General features: G+C 42.3%; 1 protein-coding gene across 3 annotated transcripts in view; it reads right to left on the bottom strand.

Annotated features, from left to right (window-relative positions):
- cacna2d2a (calcium channel, voltage-dependent, alpha 2/delta subunit 2a) overlaps positions 1-26,819 on the bottom strand; it is an 815,854-nt gene that overhangs the window by 81,807 nt on the left and 707,228 nt on the right. For all 3 annotated transcript variants that reach the window (XM_048547478.2, XM_048547479.2, XM_048547480.2), the window contains 5 exons: positions 25,461-25,550; positions 20,970-21,035; positions 20,063-20,137; positions 8,063-8,137; positions 7,478-7,549 (listed from right to left, as the gene is read on the bottom strand). In XM_048547478.2, coding sequence (XP_048403435.1) covers positions 7,478-7,549; positions 8,063-8,137; positions 20,063-20,137; positions 20,970-21,035; positions 25,461-25,550 — 378 coding nt within the window. The remainder of the gene's footprint in view (positions 1-7,477; positions 7,550-8,062; positions 8,138-20,062; positions 20,138-20,969; positions 21,036-25,460; positions 25,551-26,819) is intronic.

Raw genomic sequence — 26,819 nt, 5'->3', positions numbered from 1 at the left:
TCACCCTGACCAAACCTGTGCTGTGCCGGGCAGGAAGATCGCTGAGAGCCTCGCGCTCATCAGGGATACAATCGCCTATGTACAGGACAGGCAGGGTGGACACCTGCCTCGTCAGCCTGGACCAGGAGAAGGCCTTCGACAGGGTCTCTCATGCTTACATGAGGGACGTCCTCTCCAAATTGGGGTTCGGGGAGGGCATCCGCAATTGGATCCAGCTGCTCTACGCCAACATTGTTAGCGCAGTCTCGATCAACGGGTGGGAATCAGACAGTTTTCCTGTTAGATCTGGAGTCAGGCAGGGCTGCCCGCTCTCTCCTGCCTTGTTCGTGTGCTGTGTGGAGCCCTTCGCCGCCTCCATCAGGAAGGATGTGAGCCTGAAGGGCTTGACTATCCCAGGCAGCGGAGGCCTTCAGGTCAAGACCTCCCTGTACATGGACGATGTCGCCGTATTCTGCACCGATCGTCAGTCGGTGAGTAGACTATTGGACATCTGCAGCCAGTTTGAACTGGCCTCGGGTGCCAAAGTCAATAGGGGTAAGAGCGAGGTCATGTTCTTCGGGTACTGGGATGACCGCTCCTTTATCCCCTTCACCGTCAGGACAGACTACCTGAAGGTGCTGGGTGTTTGGTTTGGTGGAGCTGGGGCGTGCACTAAGACTTGGGAGGAGCGTATCACCAAACTGAAGCAGAAGCTGGGCAGGTGGACGCTCCGGTCCCTCTCCATCGCGGGTAAGAACCTGGTTGTCAGGTGCGAGGGACTTTCGGTACTGTTGTATGTGGCGCAGGCCTGGCCTATTCCCTGGACCTGCGCCGCTGCGGTCACCCGGGCCATCTTCCACTTCATTTGGGGGTCGAGGATGGACCGGGTCCGCAGGGACACCATGTACAAAGACCTGGGAAATGGGGGAAAGGGCGTACCGAATGCCACCTCGCCCTGACGGCTACCTTTGTGTGCGGCTGCATCAAGCTGTGCGTAGATCCTCAGTACGCAAACACCAAGTGTCACTACTTACTGAGGTTCTACCTGTCCCCGGTGTTGCGAAGGATGGGCCTGGCCTCATTGCCGCGGAACGCTCCGAGTAGTTGGACCGTTCTGTACCACCTGTCCTTCGTGGAGAAATATCTGAAAAGAAACACCTTTGACCACAAGGCCGTCAGGCAGTGGTCAGCACGTAGTATCCTCGGGACCCTTCGGGAAAAGGAGAGGGTGGATCCCGTCGTGTGGTTCCCCACGCAGACTGCCAAAGTCGTTTGGCAGAATGCCTCATCGCCAGAACTTTCAAACAAGCACAAGGACATTGCTTGGCTGGCGGTGAGAGGGGCTTTGCCAGTGAGATCCTTTATGCATGCCCAGAATCTCTGCACCACCGCACGCTGCCCTCGAGGTGGCTGCGGGGGGGACGAGACTGTCGATCACCTCCTTCTGGAGTGTGCCTACGCGCAGGAGGTCTGGAGGGGAATGCAGTGGTATTTATCGAGGTTCGTCCCGAGCAGCTCCGTGACGCGGGACTCCGTGCTCTACGGGCTGTTTCCGGTGACGCACACCAAGACCAACGTCAACTGCGCCTGGAGGACCATCAATGCGGTGAAAGACGCTCTTTGGTCTGCCCGCAACTTGCTGGTCTACCAGCTGAAAGAACTGACCCCGACAGAATGTTGCAGACTGGCGCACTCCAAGGTCCAGGACTACGTGCTGAGGGACACGCTAAAGCTTGGGGCAGCCGCCGCCAAGGCGCGGTGGGGAGAGACCACCGTATGAGACCCCTCGTCCAGAAAAGGGAAAAGAATCCTATCTGGTAACTGGGCCCAGCTGGCGCCTTCCCCAACTGGTCAGGGGGCCAACAGAGACTATGGGGGGTGACGACTGCCGGGGTGTTTTCTTTGCTTTTTTTTTCTTCTTTGTTTTTTTCCTTTAGTTGGTGTATGTACCCCCTGGGTAACCCGGAGCGGCTTGCATGACTGGGTAGGTGTGTAAATATGTTTTATTTTTTGTACGTCTTACGAATAAAGTATATTTTTTCAAATATTAAAAAAAAGGTGACGAAACGTCTGAAAACTAACCTTCCAGCTCAGCGAGCAAACTCACATCCAGAACCTCAACCTGAGCTACAAATCTTCTCAAAACTCATTACATTATCTGGTTTTACACTTTGGTAGGAGTAACCGGAAGGCAAAGTACAGGGCTAATGGTAAGATTCTTGGTAGTGTAGATGAGCAGAGAGATCTCGGTGTCCATGCACACAGATCCTTGAAAGTTGCCACCCAGGTTGACAGGGCTGTTAAGAAGGCATACAGTGTTTTAGCTTTTATTAATAGATGGATTGAGTTCCGGAACCAAGAGGTTATGCTGCAGCTGTACAAAACTCTGGTGCAGCCACATTTGGAGTATTGCGTACAGTTCTGGTCACCGCATTATAAGAAGGATGTGGAAGTTTTGGAAAGGGCGCAGAGGAGATTTACTAGGATGTTGCCTGGTATGGAGGGAAGGTCTTACGAGGAAAGGCTGAGGGACTTGAGGCTGTTTTCATTAGAGAGAAGAAGTTTGAGAGGTGACTTAATTGAAACATATAAAATAATCAGAGGGTTAGATAGGGTGGATAGGGAGAACCTTTTTCCTAGGATGGTGACGGTGAGCACGAGGGGGCATAGCTTTAAATTGAGGGGTGAAAGATATAGGACAGATGTCAGAGGTGGTTTCTTTACTCGGAGTAGTAAGGGAATAGAACGCTTTGCCTGCAACAGTAGTAGATTCGCCAACTTTAGGTACATTTAAGTCGTCATTGGATAAGCATATGGACGTATGTGGAATAGTGTCGGTTAGATGGGCTTGAGATCGGTATGACAGGTTAGCACATCATCGAGGGCCAAAGGGCATGTACTGTATTGTTATGTTCTATGTACTATAGTAAATCATAGAACCACAAAAAAACAACAGCGTGGAAGCAGGTCATTTGGCTTATCGAGTCCACACCAACTTCCAAAAAGCATCTTACCCAGGCCCAGCCCCAGCCCAAGCCCCTTACTCCATAACCCTGCATTTCCCATGGCTAACCCACCTAGCCTGCACATCTTTGGACACTACAGGCAATTTCACGTAGCCAATGCATCTAACCTGCATATCCTTGAATTGTGGGAGGAAACCAGAGCACCTGGAGGAAATACTTGCAGACATAGGGAGAATGTTCAAACTCCACACAGACAGTTGTTCGAGGGTGAAATCGAACCAGGATCCCTTGTGCTGTGAGGTAGCAGTGCTCACAACTGAGCCACCATGTTTCCATCCCTCCCTCCTCCTCTAAACAAAAGAAAATGAAAAGGCAAGGTTTTGAGGAGAGGAGACAGGGTAATGTGAGAGGAAGTTCAGTAGTGAAAGTTCCAGTGGGTAAAGGAGCACAAGCTAAACAGCTTCTGGAAACTGTTATTGGTGAGGAGCAGGTCGGTTTTGAGAAATGGTTATTGGAGCAGACAGCACTAGCAACTTCAATTTAGTATTAGAAGTATGACATAGTAAGGATTAATTAAGTTAAAGGGTTAAGCCATGGCAGGAGAGCTCCAAATTATGGTCTGGTCCTCTTGCTCGATGTGGGAAGCCAGACACAATGTGCGCATGTGTAAGTAGTGTCTCCAGATGTAGCTCCTGGAAGCCCAGGTTTTGGGGTTGGAGTGGCATCTGGGTACACTTGGAGCATTCGCAAAGCAGAGAGCGTCATGGATAGCGTGTACAGAGAAGTGGTTCCGCCGCAGACTCAGACTCCGCAGGCAGGAAGGGAATGGGTGACCACCAGGCAGAACAGGAGGGCTAAGCAAGCATTGTAGGAATCTCTTGGGGCTACTCCCCTGTTTTGGATACTGTTGAGGGGAATGACCTCTCAGTGGATAACAGCAGCAGCCAAAGTCATGCCATCATAGTTGGCTCTGCTGCAGAGACAGGGAGAAATAGGGATAGAAAGGCCAATGGGGATTCAATGGGGACTCTCTTTACTCAGAGAGTAGTAAGGGAATGGAACGCTTTGCCTGCAACGGTAGTAGATTCGCCAACTTTAGGTACATTTAAGTCGTCATTGGATAAGCATATGGATGTACATGAAATAGTGTAGGTTAGATGGGCTTGAGATCGGTATGACAGGTCGGCACAACATCGAGGGCCGAAGGGCCTGTACTATGCTGTAATGTTCTATGTTCTATGTTCTAATCATAAGGGGAATGGATAGCCTTTCTGTGGCCGCAAACAAAAGTTCAGGGTGGTGTGTTGCCTCCCTAGTGCCAGGGTCCTGGATGTCCAGGATATCCTGGAGGGGGAGGGCAAACAGTTAATGGTCATAGTTCACGTTGGTACTAAAGACATGGGTAAAATGTAGGGATGAGGTCCTAAGATCAGGAGGAAAGCTGAAATGTAGAACTTCAGGATACTACCAGTGCCATAAGCTCGTCAGAGTAGAAACAGCAGCATATATAGCATGCACACATGGCTGAAACAATTGTGTGAGGGGGAGGGTTTCAGATTCATGGGGCATTGGGAACCAGTTCTGGGTAAGGTGGGACCTGTACAAACTGGGCAGGTTACACCTGGGCAGGACTGGGACTGACGTCATTGGTGGGGATACTTGGTAGGGTGGTTGGGGCGGGTTGAAACTAGTGTGGTAGGAGGATGGGAACCAGAGGAGTAGGCAATAGATACAAAAATTGAAGAAGAGGTAGAAACCAAGACAAACATTACTAAGAACAAGAACAGACAGGGAAGCACTGCTGAAAAGAGCAGGAGAGGTGTTCTGATATGCATGTGCTTCAATGTGAGAAATAGGCAAGGTAGATGAACTTACAGCATTGCTTAGTATTTGGAACAATGGTATTATTGCGATTACAGAGACTTGTCTGAAAGGCGGACAGGGTTTGCAGCTGAATGTCCCAGGAATTAGATGTTTCAGGTGTAATAGAAAGGGATGTAAAAGAGGTGGGGGAGCTGCATTACTATTAAAGGAGTATCTCACACCTGTGCTGAAGGAGGATGTATCGAGGATTTGTGTAGCAAGGCAACATGGGTAGAACTCTGGAATAGAAAAATTGAAATCACAATGCTGGGAGTATACTGCAGGTCTCCTAACAGCCAGCGGGAGATAGAGGAGAGAATAGGTAGACAGGTTTTAGAAAGATTTAAAAACAGCAGGGTTGTTGTCGACTCGCTTTGTGCTAGGAGCTTGCATGGGGCAGAATTTGCAAGGACCATTCAGCAGGATTTCTTGACACAATATGTAAACAATCCAACCAGGGAAGGGATACTGGACCTGATTTTGGGAAATGAGCCTGAACAGATGGGTGAAGTTTCAGGGTGGAGTATTTCAGGAGTAGTGATCATGATACTGTAAGTTTTAAGATACTCATGGACATGAATAATGCAGTCCTCAGATAAATTGGGGGAAGGCGAACTACAACAATATCATGCAGGAACTGGAAAATTTTGATTGAAGGTGGCTGGTTGAGGGTAAATCCACATTGGACATGTGGGAGTTTTTCAAAAGGCAATTGCTAAGAGTTCAGGAGTGGCATGATCCTGCGAGAATGAAGGTTAGGTGTGGCAAGTTATGTGAACCTTGGATGATCAGGGATGTTATGACCTTGGTCAAAAAGGAAAAGGAACCATACATAAGGTCTAGGAGGATGAGAACTGATGAAATCCTTGAAGTGGATAAGAAAAGTACGAAAGAACTTAAAGAAGAAATTAGAAGAGCTAAAAGGGGTCATTAGGAAACAGGATTAAGAAGAATCTCAAATATTAAATATATATCTATGGTAGCCAGGGAAAAGGTTAGTCCAATCAAGGACAAAGGAGGAAATCTGCGTGTGGAGCCAGAACAGGTATGTGAGGTCCTAAATGAATACTTTGTGTTGGTATTCACCAGAGAGAAGGAATTGGTGTCGGATGATCTCAGGGAAGGGAGTGTGGCATTTCTTAGCCAAGGTGCTATTAAGAAGGAAGAGGCGTTGTGCGTCTTAAAAAGTATTAAGGTAGATAAATCCTTGGATCCTGATGGGATCTGTATCAGAATATTGAGGGAAGCAAGAGAACAAAATGCTGGAACATTAACAGACATCTTTGCATCTTGTTTGGCCACAAGTGAGGTCCCACAGGACTGGAGAATAGCCAATGTTGTCCCATTGTTTGAGAAGGGTAGCAGCGATAATCCAGAAAATTACAGGCCTGTGAGCCTCATGTTGATGGCAGGGAAATTGGAAAAGAAGCAAATTGACTTAGATACATAGCTTGGTTTAGTGTGGGGTGGTCATGCCTCACTAACTTGGTCAAGTTTCGTGAAGAGGTGATTAAGGTGGTTGACGTTGTCTACATGGACTTCAGTAAAGCCTTTGGCAAGGTCCCTCATGGCTGACTGGTATAACAGGTGAAGTCACATTGTATCAGGGATGGCCGAGCAAGATGGATACAGAACTAGCTTAGTCATAGGAGACAGAGGATATGGGTGGAAGGGTGTTTTTCAGAATGGTGGGTTGTGACTAATGGTGTTCCCCAGGGATCAGTGCTGTTTGTGGTCTATATAAATGATCTGGAGGAAAACATGGGCTGATTAATTAGTACGAAGATTAGTGGAGTTGCGGATAGTGAGTAAGATTTTCAGAGGATACAGCAGGATGTAGGTCAGTTAGAGGCATGGGCAGAAAAATGGCAGACTGAGCTAAACCAAGACAATGTGAGGTGATTCGTTTTGGAAGATCAAGGACAGACAGAAACTATACAGTGAATGAGAGAACCCTTAGGAGTATTGCTGTGCAAATGGAACTGGGTATGTAATCCACAGATCACTGAAGGTGGCAGCACAGGTAGATAAGGTAGTAAATAAGGCTTATGGCATGCTTGCCTTCATTGAAAACAGCACTGAATACACGGATTTTTGATCGCTACATTACCAGAAGGATGTAGAAGCTTTGGATAAGGTACAGTAATGGTTTATGAGAATGTTGCCTGGTTTGGGGGATTTTAGCTACAGAGAAAGGTTAGATCAACTGTGCTTGTATTCACTGGAACACAGGAAGTTGAGGGGGCGACCTGATAGAAGTTTATAAGATTATGACTGTCATGGACTGAGTGGAAAGTATGAGGCTTTTTCCCAGGGTGGAGGTGTCAATTACTAGGGCACACAGGTTTAAGGTGTGGCAGGTATAGGGAGGGAATTGTTAATTGAGATTTGTGAGGCAGGCTTTTTTGCATAAAGCGTGGTGAGTGCTGCCAGAGGTGGTGGTGGAAGCAGGCATAATAACAGCATTCAAGAAGCACCTGGATGAATACATGAATAGGATGGGAACAGAAGGATATGGATCCTGTAAGTGAAGACAGTTTTAGTACGGAAGGGCAAAATGTGTCAGCGCAGGCTTAGAGGGCCAAAGGGCCTGTTCCTGTGTTGTATTGTTCTTTGTACTTTCTATTATGATTTTTTATTTCACGAGACCAAAACAGGTCATTCCTTACCCGTTCTTTATTTTCATCCTCCAGTTCCGCATCCAGGAAATCCAAAGTCACTGGCTCTCGGAAATTTATTATCTAGAAATGAAAACCAGGTAAAAGATGCTATACGCCATTATATGGATGACCATCATCACAGAGAGTTATAAGTGAATATTTCTCTGCCATCTTGCTTTAAATGTCCAGGGATGTCTCACTGTGGTTTATTCTACGGTTTATATGTGTATCCTTAAGAAGGGACGGATCAGAGCATTTGCATTAAAATGTTTTTCTCTGTCATGGGTGTCAGGTGGAAAAGGTATCAGGAAACAATAGGAAGCGTCAGTCACATGGGCAGTATCAATACCTTTATTGTGCTCTCAATAACCACTATCAAATTCCAACTGTCGGAAAGTTACAGATGATGGGCACACCTCATGCTTAAGTTGTGAAATAGGTCCCTGGGTGAAGCATTGGGTGTGTCACTGAGTTTGGGTGGAATCCTGAATGTTATCCAAGTAGGCAGACGTTTAAGAAGCTCATGTATCTTTACCGCTGAGTTTCAGGGACTGTTAGAGACATTGGAATGAAACCACTCCTGAAATCTCTTACCTTTGGCTGTAAGTTTGGGTGCAACAAGACATACCCATTTGGATCGATAGCAAAAAAGTACCCATTGGCACCTAACTGTAAAGAAAAACCAATAGTCAATATTAGCAAGAAACATGGGAAGGGATTTCAATACAAAATTGACTAGCACACAGTGGCTCTTTCCTGCAACTGGTTGTATGCAGATTTCAATGGTGTGCAAGAAAATTGGAGCAGTAAGATTAAGAAACTTTAAAAACCATGTAACAGACTCAGAAAAATCATCTTAAGACATTACTGCATCTCATCTTTTATCTTAAATATTCACAACTCCACTGTTAGCAAATAGTGGCATAAGACTGAACCATAGACAGGAGGTAGTGCAGTAGTACATAAAAGACTCTTCAGCAAATGTCTGTAATCTAGAAGAATAAGGCCAGTTTCTGCATGGATACTGTATCACCTGGGTATGGGCAATGTCTATATCCAGAGATCAACCATGAAAATTCAACTCATATGTTGATCATGACATCAACAGATAATGATTACAGGGCAGTAACTCCAGGGGTAACAGTCACATAGGGCAGAATCTTTGGGATAATAGTTAAACATGACAGAAGCCCAGAGTAATAGTCACACAAATATCTCTAGGGACACCTAACAGATTAGTGCTTCTCAGAAACTATAAAATAAATTGTTAGCTTCCAAAATACCAGTTGAGTTGCTGTTTTCTTGACAAAATGCATGTTTGATATTGATTTAATTCACAGCTTTGTTCCCTACTTGTGAAAGAGCTAGTTTGTTCTACTGTATAATTACTTTGATTCATCCAATCGTCTGATTTACTCAATCATTAAATTGGCATGAGGTTCAAATCGAACAACTAGGGCAGTTCAGCCCCAGGTATTTTGTGGGAATCGGGGCATCGACGTTTATGTGAAGATTAATAGAGATCAAGCTTTCAACAGCCATACATGCTGATGGAGACAGGGCATGCAGTATGATAGCTGTGAGTTTAAAATTGCAAGAGAATGTTTTCTGGGGAGAATGCAGAACCAAGTTATTCACAGTTGGAGGGATAGGAATTGAAGGAAAAGTAGATGACGCTCTCTGGTAACCAGTGCTGTCTCTGTAAGCTCAACGGTCACATGTTCATGCTCTACTAAAACATTGAACCCCGTACATCAGAACACAATGCTCTGCAGCCTTATCTTTATTTACAGTACACAATACATTGTTTAACAGTAACTGAGAAGTCAGAATTGAGCCAGTCCTAAGATACAAAGAACTCGGACAAGAACACAATCAAACACGGTGATAATGATGGGCACATCAGTCTAAAGTACGCAGTGTTTTTCTCAAACTAATCTGCTTATTTGACATGCGGCTTGGGCTTGGTTTGAGCCTGTCAGTGAGTTAGGTATAAAGTTGGCTCCTTTGCCCAAAAACAAAACCTGTCAGAAATGAAGAAAGATGCTAGCTCTCACCTTGATAAGCTAGTGATGCAGTGCAAGGAAGCTCCAAAGGCAACAAGATTGTCAAGCAGAGGGTGTTCAATGCCTTAATTATTGCACTTTCAGCAAGCTTGCAATAAAAGGTTTTTTTAAAGTAAATCACTCATATCACTTGCAGAGAAAAAAAAATTGAGAAAATTGAACAAAATGATGGTGGTTACATGGAAGTGTAATGATGCTGTCACTTTAGAAAGGTTACATTTTCCTGGGTTTTGATGAAGAGAGGTTATAAAGACAGAGGTGTTGAACTGGCTACTGGAGACAGCCTAAGTGAACAACTTAGGAAGCCTTTTGGTTTTATTCTAAAAAATTGGAACAATGGAAGCAGCTTGAATGAGAGTAGCTAGTTCTCACAGACCAAGCTCTCAAGCCTTTTTTTAGCTTTAGCAGTCAGAAGCTGTTTGGGATCCCAGAAGCATTAGAAGCTTCAGTGAAAGTTCCTGGCTGCGATTTTCTCCGAAATATCTCTTGATTTTGTTTCATCCTGGATTGGAGAGCTGCCTGTAAGAATCTGTGACTTAATTTACCTTTTTGCTTTGGCCTGTGTTTTAGGAATGTTTCTGTATTGGAACAGTTAATTAGTAATGGGTACTGTATCTATTATTCGGTTAATTTTTCCAACGGTTAAATTATTCTAAATTCCATTTTCTTTTGTTTAGATTTTAGCTAGTAGTGTTTAAATAAATTGTGTTTTGCTTAATGTCAAGTAGTTTGACCAGTCACATCACGTCTGGAATATACACTTTATATCTACCTTTAAAATGAGAAAAAGTTAGAATCTAGGCAACCTTCTTAAAATATTTTGAGGTGGTCTGGTCCAGTCAATAACAAATTGGGGGCTCAGCTGGGATCGAAATCTATATTTCCAAGTTGGGTTTAGGGTTGTTGGACTCGAAGATGATGTGTGGTAGGTGTTAGTGCCTTTTGTTTTGGGTGCTGAATTTGCTTGATTTAAACAGTGTGTGACCCGTGTATTAATGGCTCTTTTGGTCACTAAGAGTTTTCTGGGCCTGGAAGAAGCAACTTTGGAAGTTTTACAATAAGTGAGCAAGGCAAAATCTGCTGGGATTGGTAGACAAGCTGGTGTTGGGATTGTCTTTATCTGTGAGAAAAAGAGAGGTAATTGCAGCAATGGCTCGAAATTTGCTGGAAATGCCATTGGAATCTTTGAGAATGGCCAGAATTCAATCGCAGGTGAAGCAGCTTGAACACGAAAAGGAAATGAAACAGTTTGAATTACTGTTAAAAACAGAGGGAAACGGAGAGGATGGCCCTAGCCAGAGAAAGAGAGAAAGAGACAGAAAAAAAGCAGAAAGAGAGAGAGTTTGAATTTCAGAAGGGGGCAATTAAAGAGGAAAGTCAACTTAAAAGAGTGGAGGTGGAGTTAGCAGGAAGGTTTAGTGAGGAGCATAGTGATGATGAGCAAACCCACTGTAAACAAAGGTCAGGTGGGGATCTGTTAAAATATGTCTAAGTATTGCCTAAGTTTGACAACAGGCATGTAAAAGATTTTTATATTTCACCTGAGAAAGTGGCTAAATAAATGAAGTGTCCGGTAACCATGCAGGTATTGTTGATGCAAACAAAGTTGGTCAGTACAGCTTTGTGAGGTATTTGTATCACTGTCAGAGGAGGTATCTGGGGAGTACGAGGTGAAGAAAGCGATTTACTAGTGAGAGAAGCCTACAGACGATGTTTCAGGAATCTAAGGAAGGACCCTGGTCAAATGTACATTGAGTTTGAAAGGATCAAACAAAGTAATTTTGATAGGTGGATAAGGGGATTGAAAATAGATCAAACATATGGTGTCCTTAGAGAGATGATTATTTTGGAGGAGTTCAAAAATTCACTTCCTGAATTAATGAGAACTCATGTGGAAGAGCAGAGAATTAAAACTGTGAGATTAGCAGCTGGAATGGTTGATGATTACGAGTTAGTTCAAAAATCAAGGTTTGGTTTCCAACATCATTTTCAATCTGTGATAGATAGAAATTGGGAAAAAGAGAAATCCTCAGGCGATAAGGGATAAGCAGATGTCATTAAAGATGATAAAGACAGTTTACCAGAGGGTAAAAAGAAAACTCATGAAGGGGAAAGAGTAGAGAGGAAGTTCAGGTGTTATCACTGTAATAAAGTAGGCCCACAAAGTTCTAGTATTGGCGGTTTAGAAAAAGCACTGAAAAGACGGATATAGGGAAACAGGATAAGCCAGTGGATTTTGTTGAAGTGTTAAAGGAAAGCACAGCGGAGACTAAAAAACTGCGGCAGAATGTTCAACCTGGTTGAAGGTTGGTTGAGAAAAAAGTGCCAGATCTTCTCAAACCATTTATTTGCACGGGTAAGGCTTACTCGCATATGCCAGGAGGAGCAGGTAAAGAAATTACAACTTTAAAGAGATGCAGGAGCATGTCAATCTTTGATATTGAAAGATGACGATATATATAATTTGGAAAGATTATTTCCAGGAAAAGTGGCAATATGTGGAATTCATGGTGAGGCAATAAGTGCTCTATTACGTAAAGTGAGGTTGGAGTGTCCGATGAAAGCTGGAGTGCAAGTGGGAGAAGTGCTGGAGGAACTCTTAGCTCCAAGAATACAATCTGCCCTTGGTAATGATATAGCTGAACTACAGACAGGAGTGCTGCCTACCGTGGCTGAAAAGCCAGTGGAAAATCAGGCAACTGAGGTATTTCAGGAAATACGTCCTGGCATTTTTCCTGACTGTGTGATTACAAGGTCACAAAGCCACAGGCTGAAGCAGGAGAAGAAATCAAAGAATAAAATTAAGGAAGTTGAAGTAGAATTACCAGAGACCATGTGTGGTCAAATGGTTGAGACAAAACAAGAACAGGTGGAGAACAAAGTGGATATTTTTAGTTCAGAGAAATTAACCGAGTTATAACAGAAAGATGAAAAACTTGAAGAAATTGTGTCAAAAAGCATACACAGAAGAAGAATCCGAGTGTATTTCAGAATGTTACTATCTTAAAAATGATGTTTTGATAAGGAAACGGAGACTATCACCTGTTTAGGCAGATAAGAACAAACAAACAAAAGAGAAGTACAGCACAGGAACAGCCCTCCATCTAACCAGCCCACTCTAAATCCCATGTGATGAAGCCCTCCAAACCTCTGCCAATTGTCATGCCCTGACTAAATTAAAAAACTTATGCCCTTATTTGGTCTGTATCCCTTTATTCTGCCCCCCCCACCCCACATTCATATAACCATCCCAATGCCTTTTAAGGTGAGAGGGCAAAAGTTCAAGGGAGATTTGAGAGGAAAGCTTTTCATGCAGAGAGTAGGAGGAGCTGGAATGTACTGCCAATGTGCCAGCTTCCACCATCTCCTCTGGCAGTGCATTCCAGGCTCCTCCCACTCTCCACATGAAAAGTTTTCCTCTCAAATCTCCCTTAAATTTTTGCTCTCTCACCTTGAGCCTGTGGCTGCTTGTAATTGAAACTTCAACTGGGAAAAAGCCTCTGACTATCCACCCTAGCTATGCCTCTCTTAATTTTGTACATGTCTATCAGGTTTCCTCTCAGCCGTCATCTTTCTGTGAAAGCAATCCAAGTCTTTTTAACCTTTCCTCATAGCCAATACCTTTCAGACCGGGCAACATCCTGGTGAACCTTCTTTTCACTCTCTCCAAAGCTTCCAGTCCTTCTGGCAGTGTGGTGACCAAAACTGCACACAATACTCCAAATGTGGCCTAATAAGGGTTTTATATAGCTGCAAAATGTTTTGCCAACTCTTGTACGTCATCCTCTGGCTGATGAAAGCAAGTATGCCCTCTGTCTTCTTAATCACTTTGGCTGCCTGTGTTGCCACTTTTAGGGAAATGTGGACCTGCTTGCCCAGATCCGTCCGTATGTTAATGTTCCTAAGGATTCTGAAATTAACAGTATAATTCACACCTAAATTTGATCTGCCAAAATACATCACCTTGCATTTGTCTGGACTAAACTCCATCAGCCATTTCTGTGCTCAAGTTGCTGAACTATCTATGTTTTGTTGTATCCTTTCACAATCGACGGCACTATCGGCAACTCCGCCAATTTTCGTGTCATTTGCAAACTTACTAATCAGGCCACCCGCATTTTCCTCCAGATCATTTACATCTTCTGCAAAACAACAGAGAACCTAAGACTGATCCCTATGTTACCAATTTGCCATGTGGGACTCTATCAAATGCCTTACTAAAGTCGATATAAACTACATTGACAGTTCTTCCCTCATCAATTATCTTTGCCACCTCTTCAAAAAATTTGATCAGGTTGGTAAGATATGACCTTCCCCATACAAAACCATCCTGCCTGTCACTAACTAGTCCATTTTCTTCCAAATGTGCCAATGTCCTGTCCCTATCATCTCCAAGAGCTTCCCCACCACAGATGTCAGACTCACCAGCCTATAATTTCCTAGATCATCCCTGCTTCCTTTCTTAAGCAAGGGAACAATATTGGATCATCTCCAGTCCTCTAGAACCTCACCTGTGGTCAAGGAGGATGTGAAGATATCTGCTAACGCCCCAGCTATTTCTTCCCTTGCCTGGGAAAATGGGCTAAAGTTCATCAAGCTGTATTACCAGTGGATTATAGAAGGTGGTGTTGCGGGTAGCACATGAATTACCAGTAGGAAGTCATTTAGGAGTAAGGAAAACTCAATCCAAAACACAAAAACATTTTCTTTTGGGATGGACAGCATAAGGATGTAGTTGAATTTTGCCAGATATGTCATAAGGGCTAGGTAATTGGAAAACCTCAGGCAGGGGATAAAACCAGCACCTCTAATACCCATTTCTGCATTTGAGGAACCTTTTAAAAGGGTCTTAATTGATTGCGCAGGACCTCTACCTCAAACAAAAGCAGGGATCAATATTTGTTGACAATAATGGATGTGTCTACTAGATTTCCAGAGGCCATTTCATTGTGCAATATCAAAGCTAAAAAGATTGTGGAAAAGTTACTCAAATTTTTCACTAGATACAGATTACCTCCAGCGTAACAATCAGATCATGGGTCAAATTTTACATTAAATTATTTGGGCAAGTTATGGATAGCTTAGGAATAAAACTATTCAAGTCCACCCAGAATTGCAGGGAGTGTCAGAATGGTGGCATCAAACTTTAAAGACCATGTTGAGGGCTTATAGTCAAGATTGGGATAGAGGAATTCAGTTTGTACTTTTTTGCAACTAGGGATGCACCAAATGAATCTACCACATTCCGTCTGTTAGAATTAATTTATGGGCATGAGGTGAGAGGATCACTGAAATTATTTAAGGAGAAATTGGTGACTCAGAGTTCAGAGGCCACGTATTTGGACTGTGTCAAATTTTAGGGAAAGATTAAATAGAGTGAGTGAGTTGGCTAGACACCGTTTATGAGTAGCATAGCATATGATGAAACAGGAAGCAGACAAGAAATCAAAAACTTGCAATTTGCCAATGGAGATAAAAAGTTAGTGTTACTTCCAGTGATACGTGAACCTTTAAAGCAAGTTCTAGTGGACCTTTTCAATTCGAAAGGAGATTGAGGGAGGTGGATTACTTGATAAGAATGCAAGATAGAAAGAATTCTCAAACAGTGTCATATGAATATGGTCAGAAGATATTTTGATAGGGAAGGGAAGCAAAAGGAAAATGTGTTACTGGTTACAACACAGAGTGAAGAACCAAGTTCAGAGGCTTCTGAATTGGACATTCCTCAAATCAAATTGGAGAATGACGACGTGGTGACATAGAATAACAACTCTTAGAAAACTAACCAAAAAAACAGATACAGTACCTGTTACTAATTAACAGTTCCAATATAGTAACATCCCATAAACACATCTCTTGGCGAAAAAGTGGATTCAGACACAGATTCTTGCATGTAGTTCTTGATTTTGGGAGGCAGGCTTGGTGATCAACCTGGCTGAGAGAGATTTCACAAAAGCCCAAGTTACATTCCTGGGCCATGTTATGAAATGTGGACAGATGCCTGCATAGAATGTGAAAGCAAAGCTTATTGGGGAGATTCCCATACCACTGATGAAGAGAGCAGTACGATGATACCTGGGATTGAGTGTTTTTTGTTGGAAGTTCGTACGGAATTTTAGCAGTGCAGTTGCCTCACTGACTGACTTATTTGAAGAAGTGCAGAAAATTTCAGTGGAAGGCAAACTGTCAGAAGGCAGTTTCTTACAAGAAAACAATGAGAAGATAGAAAGATCTATCGGATATTTTTCCAGAAAACTGAAACACTTATCAACAGAAATATTGCACGATTGAGAAGAAACTTTGAGCTTGGTGTTGGCGTTACATTTCAATATTTATATTGTCAGTAACACGTTTCAGCCAATTGTATATACTGATCGTAACTCATTCAAGTTTTTGGAGAAATTTAAGGATAAAAATTCCAGACTATTTAGGTGGAGTTTATTATTGCAGCCATTCAATTTAAAAATTATACATGTTGTAGGATAAGAAATTCTAATTGCTGAAGTGTTGTTGCAACTTTGACAAAGGCGTTCAGTTGCAGGTGTAAATGGATTGAAATAGAATGTAGTAGTAAATGTTTGCATACTTAGAGACAATGTATTGTATATGTATTGTACAGTACTAATACAATAAGACTAAGGGTTTTAGAATGAAGTTTTGTATATTGATGGTTCAATTTTTAAGGGGGGAGCTGTGATGATGCTGTCACTTTAAAAAGGTTATCTTGTCCTGGGTTTTGTTGAAGAGAGGTTGTAAAGGCAGAAGTTCTGAACCAGTTACTGGATACAGCCTAAATGAACAACTTAGGAGACCTTTAGGTTTTATTTTAAAATACTGGAACAATGGAAGCAGCTTGAATGGGCTAGTTTTCACAGTCCATACATTCTAGCTTTTTGTTTTAGCTTTAGCAGTCAGCTGCTTGGGGTCCCAGAAGTGTTTGAAGCTTCCGTGAATGATTCCTAGCTGCAACTTTTCTCTGAAATCTCTCTTGATATTGTTTCATTCTGGATTGGAGAGCTGCCTATAAGAATCTGTGTCTTAATTTACCTTTTTGCCAAGGGCTGTGTTTATTGGGTATTCCTATATTGGAACAGTTAATTAGAAATAAGTACTGTATCTATTTTTTGTTTAAATTTTCCAAGAGTTGTTACTCTAAATTCCACTTTCTTTAGTTTGTACTTTAACTTATAGTGTTGAAATAAATTGTGTTTTGCCTAATGTCAAGTAGTTTGACCAGTCACATCACATCTGAAACATGCATTTTACATCAAACTAAGAAAAAAATCTGAACCTAGGCAACATTCTTGAAATATTTTGAGGGGTCCTGGTCTGGACCATAGCAGAAATTATGTACTTTCCCATCAAGTAAATATTAGCCCTACAATACAAAATGATCAGAGGAATTAAGTTTATTGATCAGTAATATTGAAAATCAATAATTTTTACATAATTCGTTCCTTGACTCAGGAGCAAGACTGTGAAGCATGGCAGTTTAGAGTAGCTTCTCATTGCAAGCCTTAAACTATCAAAAGGTGGTTCAGTGGTTAGCACCAGGGACCGGGTTCCATTCCACCCTCGGGCGGCTGTCTGTGTAGAGTTTGCACATTCTCCCCATGCCTGTGTGGGTTTTCTCCGGGTGCTCCGGTTTCCTTCCACAGTCCAAAAATGTCCAAAGATTGACCATAGTGTTCAGGGATATGTAGATGAGGGTGTTAGCCATGGGAAATGCAGGATTACAGGGAAAGTGTACGGGCATGGGTCTGGGTAGGATGCTCTTTGGAGAGTAGGTGTGGACTTGTTGGGCTGAATGGCCTGTTTCCACACTGTGTAGGGATTGTATGATTATATCAGGGAGGTCCCATCTTTTCAGTTAAAGGACATTTTGAAGTAACATTTACCTGCAATGATAAAAAGTCATTAAGGAGCCTATTTATGTATGGCAGAACCAGACCACATCCTTGTTCATTTGGAAACTATGTGTCTAACTATATCTTCTATAGTGGCGACCAGATGTTTAAACCAAGGCTGAAGACTTTCTAAATCAAGGTGATGCAACATTCATGCTGTGATGAATTATCATAGCCAGATGATTATATTTCATTTTGTGAGACTTTACCTCAGCCTTTCCAGGTAGATAGGCTTTTGTCTGAAGAATACTAGACAACATTTAGTGAAGATTTCCCACTCCTTTATCAGCCCACTAAAATTCCATGCTAAGAAGACAACGACATCTTGTGAGAAACTTTCTCAAGCACTACAAATCCTTTCCAGCTCAGTTAGCAAAGGATGAACCTCTTTTATCTTCAAAGATTCCTAAGCAGAAGATGTACACAGGATGAATCTGATAACATGCTATAATCAGGCCTAGTCTGATCTTTTACAGAAGTCGATATGGTACCAGATTCCTCAGTTACTGATATATGAAGATTTCTCTCTATTCTTTCAGATCAGAATTCTTCACCTAGTCTTGAGGTTAAGCCAGTCTGCGTGATGGAAATGCAAATGCAAATTACGAAGCACTACGTACTGAAGTAGTGATGGAATTTTAGTGTTTTCAGCTGTGGGGATGGTCACAGCAGTGTTTAGTTTGGCAGCACACGGGATATGCCTTGTGAGTTTGCCCAAAAATACACGAAACAGGAACCTTGGCACATGCAGGAAAATGTTTCAGTGGTATTGATGCATGAGAATGATGTTCTACTTCTAGATGAGAGCTCAGACTGTTTTTTCTGTTTTTATCTGATGATCCAGAGGTGCTGTTGGGTGTGGCAATCCTAAACTTCCGTTATTCTCTTTTCATCCTGAACGTTATCAGAGTCCCTGGAGTCCGAGTAGTCCTGACTCTGAATCTTCCTGTTAAACCTGCAAGCTCTGAGGAGGTTTCTGTCGATTCTTTACAGACCTTGTGTAAGTCTTTTGAAGGAATTCATCTCTGATTGGCAGTCTTCCCAATGATTCATTCACCACTTTGTCTTATAATTGAAAATATGGTGCAGGAATCTCAAGACATCATTGTCTTCCATTCTGCAGAAGTAATTAAGTGGTGATTTTTCCTTAGCTCTTCTTTGACAGTATAGCTTCACCATTCAACCAGTCTTTCATTGTCACATTGTCTCTTTACTGAAAGAGACATAAGTAATCAGTGCCCAATCAAGAAGAAATCTTGAAGAGCATCTGCCTAGTTTCCAGATGCAGTCACTCACTAGCACCTAATTGTTTTAATGCAATAAGCTTTCGGATATTGTTAGAAATCTTGATCTTTTAGTTTCAGCTGCTGTAAGCATAGTTCCAGGGCAGCTTTCCTGCCATTGTCCTATTACACCATTTCAATGACTAGCTCAAAAGGAATTGAGTCAGCCCCAGATCATTTGAATCTTTTAATATATTCATTCATAGGATGTGGATGCTGTTGCTTGGGCCAACACCCATTGCTCATCCTAGATGCTCTTGAGAGGGTGATGGTAAGCTGTCTATTTATGAGACATGGACTTTCCAGGAGATGATGGAGTTGAAAATACATTCATATAAGTATTATTGGGAATGTCCTTAGTTAAATGTTTCAGCTAATAACATTAAGTAAGTACTTAGTCAGAAATTGGAAAGGTACCTGGGTAGTGAAGTCGTGATAGGGATTAATGTAAATGTGTATTGAGGTAAGCTGGATTTCACTGTGAGGTCAGTGGTCATGCACTAGTGATTTACGAGAACGTTGGATCCTGTACAGCTCAGAGCTTGTTGCTCTATAGTATTACCACCAAGGACAGCATAATAACAAATATTCTATAGCTTCTGAGAAGTTTGCCTTGATTTGTCTCAAGATCTAAACCCACACAACAACACAATCAAACAACAGCCTTATGTTCTGGAGTATTTATATTTGCAGGATTTCTGAGGCTGTTCAGATTAATAATAGCTGATGGGACTGTCAGGGAATTGGTTATTCGCATGGGCCTGATAGTGTATATTTAGCATATCCTTCTCTTTTTATATATTATTTTGCCAATAAATTACATTTGAGCAAGTAATTTTAACCAAAATAATGAAATTAAGCCCTGGGGTATTCTTTCGTTTCAAAATTGATGAGAATCCTTGGTGAGCTTTCCCTCATAAGTTATATGAGAGGTTGATCATTAAGTAATCAGCACACTTAATGCATGCCTGACTTGAATAAGAATACAAGGTTACATTATTGGGAAATAATGTTTGCTGTGGAAGCTGTTGGATAACCTTTGATACGTGGTGAAAATAAGCCCAAATGTGATGGCTAGACACTATTACCCAACATTAAAGCACCAAGTGTGCCTGAACAAGGGATTGCTCACAATTGCTCAACCCACCTCTTTAAACAGACAGTAAGTGTGGGGAGAAGTCTGTGAATATGTAATATGCCGCCTCTAATATGTGGGGATTTCCCTCATATTTCTGTCTGAAATCAAGTCAGATGAGTGCCTGTAGCAGCCTCCCCGACGTTATTGAAAGCCTACTTACATCAGGAATCGTGCAAATGTAGTCTGCAATTTGTACGTACATTGTAGCGGGGGGTGAGTTTCTTGATGTCATCGAGAGCAACATCAATCCCCATAACTCCGAGCATGAGCTGGTTCTGTAAAAGAAAGCGGTCTGTTTAGAATTTGGAAGTGACCAAGGTCTTGGACAAGGAGGGTATGCAACAGGATCACCTCAAGATATTACTTTTCTCATCAGCCGTGTGACTCACACCCTGCTGGAAACTCTTCTTGAAAGTAAGCTGGTCATAACCATGTATGGTGCACATTTGTTTTTGCTCAACATAGATGCTGTACTTTATGCCCATAGGGCTTACCACTTGTAATGTGTACAGAGAGCAAACGTATAGACTGGCACAAACCACAGGCTCCAAATAGGTGCAGTGCTTTTGGTGATGTACTGAGCTCCTCACTTTTCTACTCATACCGTTATATCCTTTAGCAAATTGACTTGCAGTGGCATCTGGAAGAATCCAAACACCTAATGACAGATCTACTCTTTCAGGAACATTGAAATAAATCAGCTTCTCCAGAAAATAAGCAAAAACATATCAAGGATTAGGGGCCAGCAAATCAGAACAGATGCTTTGGTAAAATCTAAACAACTAAAACTGAGCAGCTTGCCAGTACTGAGAATGAGCCACTCCACCCGTTATGATTCTGACTTATTTGGAGTGTTACTTGGACCCAAATGGGAGGCTGGCTGATACTGTCAGATTTGGCTTGTACAATTAGCGCCAACTTTCTTGAACATTGATGGAGGTCTTGTCCAAATGCCAGACCAAAGCATTTGGTAACGTGTTATGTGGTGAGACGGAAATGACCAAAAAATGGCAATAATTCTGTCATATCCTCCAATCCACTGAGTTCATATTGGGTCATTAAACTGAAAGATTGGCACAAGGTGGCATACATATTCAAACCACATACCTGCTGGCCATTCACCACAGTGACATTGAAAACTGGCATTGTTCCTGTAATCACCAACTCAAGGCTCTAGGAAAAGCAAATCAGATTCATCATGTTACATTTCATTTTTTTTGAGCAAGCACTACAATATTCCTTGCACTCACTAATGGTCCACATTAAATGCTGATCCTTAGAGAGTTATGTCTTGAAATCACATCTTTTGTACTTCTATTACTTACTTCTTGAATGCACTCGGAGAGGGGTTTGATTCAGACCCTGCTCCAAACATGCTTGCACACCCACATGTACCAACCTCTTCCTTTCCTGTCTCTTTACCTCTGGTGTTGTTACCTTTCTAGAGGGTGGCAACTATTCAGTAACTTCAGACTGGTGAGCAGTGAGATGTATCAGCCAGTGCTTCCAAAGCTTGCTAGTCAAAAAGTGTACTGGAAAACCTGGAAATCTTAGACAAAAACCGAAAATGCTGTAAACGCACAGCAGGTTAGGCAGCATCTATGTAGAGAGAAATACAGTTAACTTTTCAGGGCTTACATCAGAATGGGGAAAAGTTACAGATTAACAGGCTTGACCAAAGGATAGGTGAGCCAAAGACAAAAGGAAGGTATGTGATAGGGTGGAAGGCAGGAAATTGATTGATAGATTGATTTATTTATAGTCAGGTGTACCGAAATACAGTGAAAAGCTTTGTTTATGAGCAGTACAGGCAGATCACAGTAAGCAAAGGATGTACAGATCAAAAAGACTTAAAGGCATACAGGTTACATTGCACAAGTGTGCACTAGGTGAGATCAATGTTAGCAAGATCAGCATTATTTGAGGTTAGAGAGTCCATTCATCAGTCTGAAAACAGCCAAAAGGAAGTTGTCTTGGCCCTGCTCGTCGTGTATTCAGGCTTCTGCATCTTCTGCCTGATAGGAGTTATAGGAGGTCATTACTGGGGTGTGATAGGTCTTTGATGATGTTGGCAGCCTTTCTGTGGTAGCGAGCCATGTAAATAGAGTTCATGGGCATGAGGTTGGCTTTGTGATGGTGCATCTGCAGAAGTTGGTGAGAGACCTTATGGACATGCCAAATTTCCTGAGCTGCCTGAGGAAGAAGCAGCATTTTTGTGTCTTCTTGACTGTTGCATGCTGACATCTCTGTCCTTGACGTGCTGCACTTTTTTGGTGATGATCACAGTAAGCCTGAAGATCAGAAACACATCTTCCAATTAAGCACTTTACAGACTTCTGGAGTCACCATGGACATAGAGTGATACATCACAGAAATAGACCTTTCAGTCCAACTCATCCCCACTGATCAGATATCCCAATCTGGGATTGATCAGAGATTGAATAATGGAAAGGAGAACCAAATTAAGAGAAAGAAAGAGAGCAAACTGGAAGTATGCTAGGCAAAGGAGTGAAAATGAAATTTCTAAAGACGACAGTCAGATCAGGATATCAGCATGGACAAGTTGGACTGAAGTGCGTGTTGCCGTGATGTATCACTCCAGAACCATGGTGACTCCAGAATGCTGTAAAGTGCTTAATTGAAAGATGTGTTTCTGATCCTCAGGCTTACAGTGATCTTCACTGAAACAGGGCCACAGGTCTAGGACAGAGATGTCAGCATGATAGCAACATGGAGAACTAAAATGTATGGCCACTAGAAGCTTAGGATTTTGCTCGGGGATTACACAATGATGTTCTGCAAAGAAGTCACTCAGTCTGCATTTGATCTCCCCAATAATAGATGAGACCATGTTGTGAGCAGTGATTACATAGTGTAGATTGAAAACAATAGATGCAAATTGCTGATTCACCAGAAAGGACAGTTTGTTGGCTTGGAAGGTTAGGAGAGATAAGGTAAAGGGGCAGTTGCGACATCTCCTGAACTTGCTTGAAAACTTTGTTGGCAAGGGGATGAATGTTGGGGTAATTGAGGTGTGGATGAGGCCATCATTGAGGGAATCGTCCCTTTGGAATTCAAAAAGGAGAACGGGGGAGAAAACATGTTTAATGGTGACAATAGTGGACAATGATGTGTGTATTTATGTGTGTTTATGTGTCCACACATGCTAGAATGATGGCAGACGATGTTGAGAACTGGCAACCAGGATTCAGGGTTATCCTCCATTGAGGATATTCCTCAAAATGAGGATGACACATGCTCATTGCAAGAACCTGTCTGTCAGTATTTCAATACATGGAAGCTGTTGAGCTGTAGCAGTCACATGGTTTTGGCTGACTAGTAAATTCTCTCCTCTTTTCTCCTGCCAAAGGTGTATCGAAGGTATTACTGAATGATAAGTGAACCAGTTGGCTGCTTTATGATGCACCTTCCATGGCCATCAAATCCTAGCATGAGAATTGAAGTTAGAACTTCTGACCCCGCATGCTAGCACAACTCCTCCCTGTTGAGTACAAGGGACAGCAGCTGTGGGGTCAGTGGGCTTACAAGGAACATTAGTTGACAGCCTATCCCCAGAAATGGAGACAATGAAAATTAGGAAGGGAGGAATACTCTACATTATGGAGGCCAAAATCAGATTGGATGACCGCGTGGCACCGCAGTTCCATTCAGTATATGTGCATGATCCCAGGCTTCATTTCTCCATAGATACTGTCTGACTGTTGATGTTTTTATTCGTGTCTTTGACTCCTCAACAGATCACTATTCCAAAGGTGATTCAGAAAATGTTAATAGGGTATTCGACCAAGGAGGGTATTGCAGCTGAGCCCAACGTATAGATCTAACCTTCAGCAAGAGAGCTGGAATCAGCCAATTTTCCTTTTGTCAGCTCAGGATGAATTGATGGCCCACAAAATACAGCTGTAAGCCTTAACATCACCAAAGAGTTTGAAATGCTCCTTTATTTATTTGGGTATCTCAAAATTGGCTGTACTCTGTCCGAAATACTGAAATATCACATTGTCCCCAGCACACAAAATTATCGAAAAATACTTACACCACGGAACGAGGCCTTTCGATCCAACTTGTCCACGCTGACCAAATTTGCCAAACTAAATAGTCCCATTTGCCTAAGTTTGGCCCATATCCCTCTAAATCTTCCCTATCCATGTACCGATCTAAATATCTTTTGAATGTTGTACCTGCACTTGCATCTACCATTTTCTCTGGCAGTTCATTCCACATATGGAAAAACTTGTCTGTCAGGTCCCTATTAAATCTTTCTCCTCCCACCTTAAAAATATGCTCCTTAGTTTTGAACTCCCCCATCCTAGGGAAAAGACCCTTGCTATTTGTCTTACCTATGCTCCTCATGATTTTATAAACCTCCAAAAGCTCACCCCTTAAACTCCTATACTCCAATGAAAAAAGTCCTAGCCTATCCAGCCTATCCTTATAACTCAAACCCTCCAGTCCCAGTGACATCTTGGTAAATCTTTTCCATTTTAATTCAGTGTCACTTGTGTTAAATGTCCTTTCATAGTATGTGGACATCACTTGGGTTCCCTTGAGAACAGATATAAGGAAACCACATTGCTATGGATCTAGAAGTCACACGAAGGTCAAAACAGGTAAGAAGAACAGATTTCCTTCCCTGACTGACATTAGTGGACCAGATAGGTTTTTACACCAATTGCCAATAGCTGTCACGGTCACCATGACAGAGGTGTAGGTTTATATTCTAGGTGAACTGCTACGGTGGGATATGAGCCTGTGTGCCAGACCATTAGCCGGACCTCTGGATTACCAGTCAAACATTGACATCACCGCTGTACCAATGTCACATTCTGTTTTCTGTTCCATTGGTTGGAACTGGCAATAATCTGATGAAAGCAAATCAATTTTCTTGTAGAAATTACATATCTTTATAAGCAGTTTAAATAAGGAAGCGTTTTGAAGTCCATTTGCACTCTAGCTGCTCAGCCCCATGTGTCACCACATTCCCCAAGTAAATACAGAAATCTATGAGACTTATGACCAGTTACCAGTTTGCTCACAAGTGTGGCTGTGCCAGTTTCTGTGGCACATAAAGTCTACCTTCTGTAAATTTTCAACATTTGGTACTGTGCTAGTCTCACTGCATATCTCTGCTGCCATATTAGGTAAAGTAGTCAGCACAGGGTACTATGTATTCACAGTTATCTCATGATTACCTTTATGCCTGTAAATATTTTGTTCTTTAAAGTCTTTAAAGTAAAGAAAGTCTTACTTCCCACTGACTGGGAGCACCTGACACTGCATTTCACTTCGGGACACTTGTGTCATTTTGGCTCAGTTGGCTGATTCCTATCTCTGATTCTGAACACTGTGATTACGAAACCTAAGTCCTAAGCTTGGGCACATACTGACAGTAGGGCACTGAGGAAGTCATACCCTTCAATGGAAGAGAAAGTGGACTGGGGTGTTAAATGATGATCAATTCACTAGTTTGCATTTTCCTCTAACATTTCAGCGTGACTTTAATGATGTGACATTCCAAAGGAAAAGAAGATTCCGTGTAGACACTTTGTTCTGCATCTCATTCCAAAGTAATCTTACCAAAGCATCCTGATAAACATTGGTCCATTGAACTTTTTTGGCTTTCTTTCCTGCCATCACCATAGGACGACCAAGAACATCTAAATACTCCTGTAAGATGGAAATACATGGTCATTTTAACGTAGCCCATCTATATTCATCTCTCATACAGTCTAAAGCATTTCTCATCATTTCATAGCATCTTCAAATAGAATAAATCAAGCAAATACTTAGATTCCATTCAACATTGACTGAATAGAATACTGTTCAAAGAAAATTAAACAATAATGTCCTTTGTATGTTCAAGGTGGCCTCAGAGACCAAAGATAAGTCGTGACTGTCGCTTTGAACTCTTCCCCACTGTACCAGTGTTTCAGATCCCATCTCCTTAAGAGTTCCTTGGATATTGTCATCTAGGACACGTCTGTTGGTGAGAGGGCTAGAGTGATTAATGATTCATAATGTGTGCATTATTTTCAGTCTGAAAAGCCATAAAAGCTATGGAACTTCCTGAAGAAATGAATATTTCAGTGCAGACTTATACAATAGTTTGTCCAGTGTGCATGAAATGATGGTTTACATTATGAAAACATATTGGCCTCTTGGAAGCCAAATGAAAACCTCAAACACAACCAGCTTTATTGCCGGCCTGTAATTTTTTCACTACCAAAATTGGAATCAATTCATACACAACAGGTCCAATTTTACCCTTCCCTGGTGGAGGCAAGAGAGGTTACAAGAGCATAAATAATTAGCCGGGTTGGCTCTGAAGAGACACTCACCCCATCTCATGGTTATTTAAGGGTCTCAACTTATCATCAACTGATTTGCCTACCCCCTTCACCAGGCGGGAAAAGTGGCTCGATTCCTGATTGAGAAACCAGGGCGAACTTCCTGCCAGTTCATGGGTGGAAAACTCCACCGACCCCAATCAAAGCTATCACCCTGCCCTTACCTCAGGCCCCTGATCCTACTCTCCCTGCAAACCCCAAACCACAAGAAGCAGAAGGTAATGCCTTACCTTTATAAGACGAGGCTCCTGTCATTGATCTCTATGGCCCAGAGGTGCCAGCCTCTGGTTGGCAAGCAATATCTTCTGTGGGGCAGGGCTGCACTATTGAAGGCTACAACTGGCAGAGAAGCTCGCTGGTCAGCTCTGAACAAGCTGATTGGAGTTCATGTCACCCAGCTTTGTCAGTGTAGTGAGTTTGTTGCCATTGATCACAGCTGCTCCACAAATTAGACCATAAATTACAGCATCACAGCCTGTTTTCTAAAATCTGCTTCCAAGGCTACTAAAAGTTATGTGCAGTAAAAAGGGGGCAAGTGTAATTGATATTTTCAGGGGAACTGTCTCTCAGAAATCCTCAATGTCTCTAG

This window comes from Stegostoma tigrinum, chromosome 11, assembly GCF_030684315.1.
Source record: "Stegostoma tigrinum isolate sSteTig4 chromosome 11, sSteTig4.hap1, whole genome shotgun sequence".
Classification (NCBI taxonomy): domain Eukaryota; kingdom Metazoa; phylum Chordata; class Chondrichthyes; order Orectolobiformes; family Stegostomatidae; genus Stegostoma; species Stegostoma tigrinum.
This window is presented reverse-complemented; position numbering and strand designations above follow the sequence as displayed.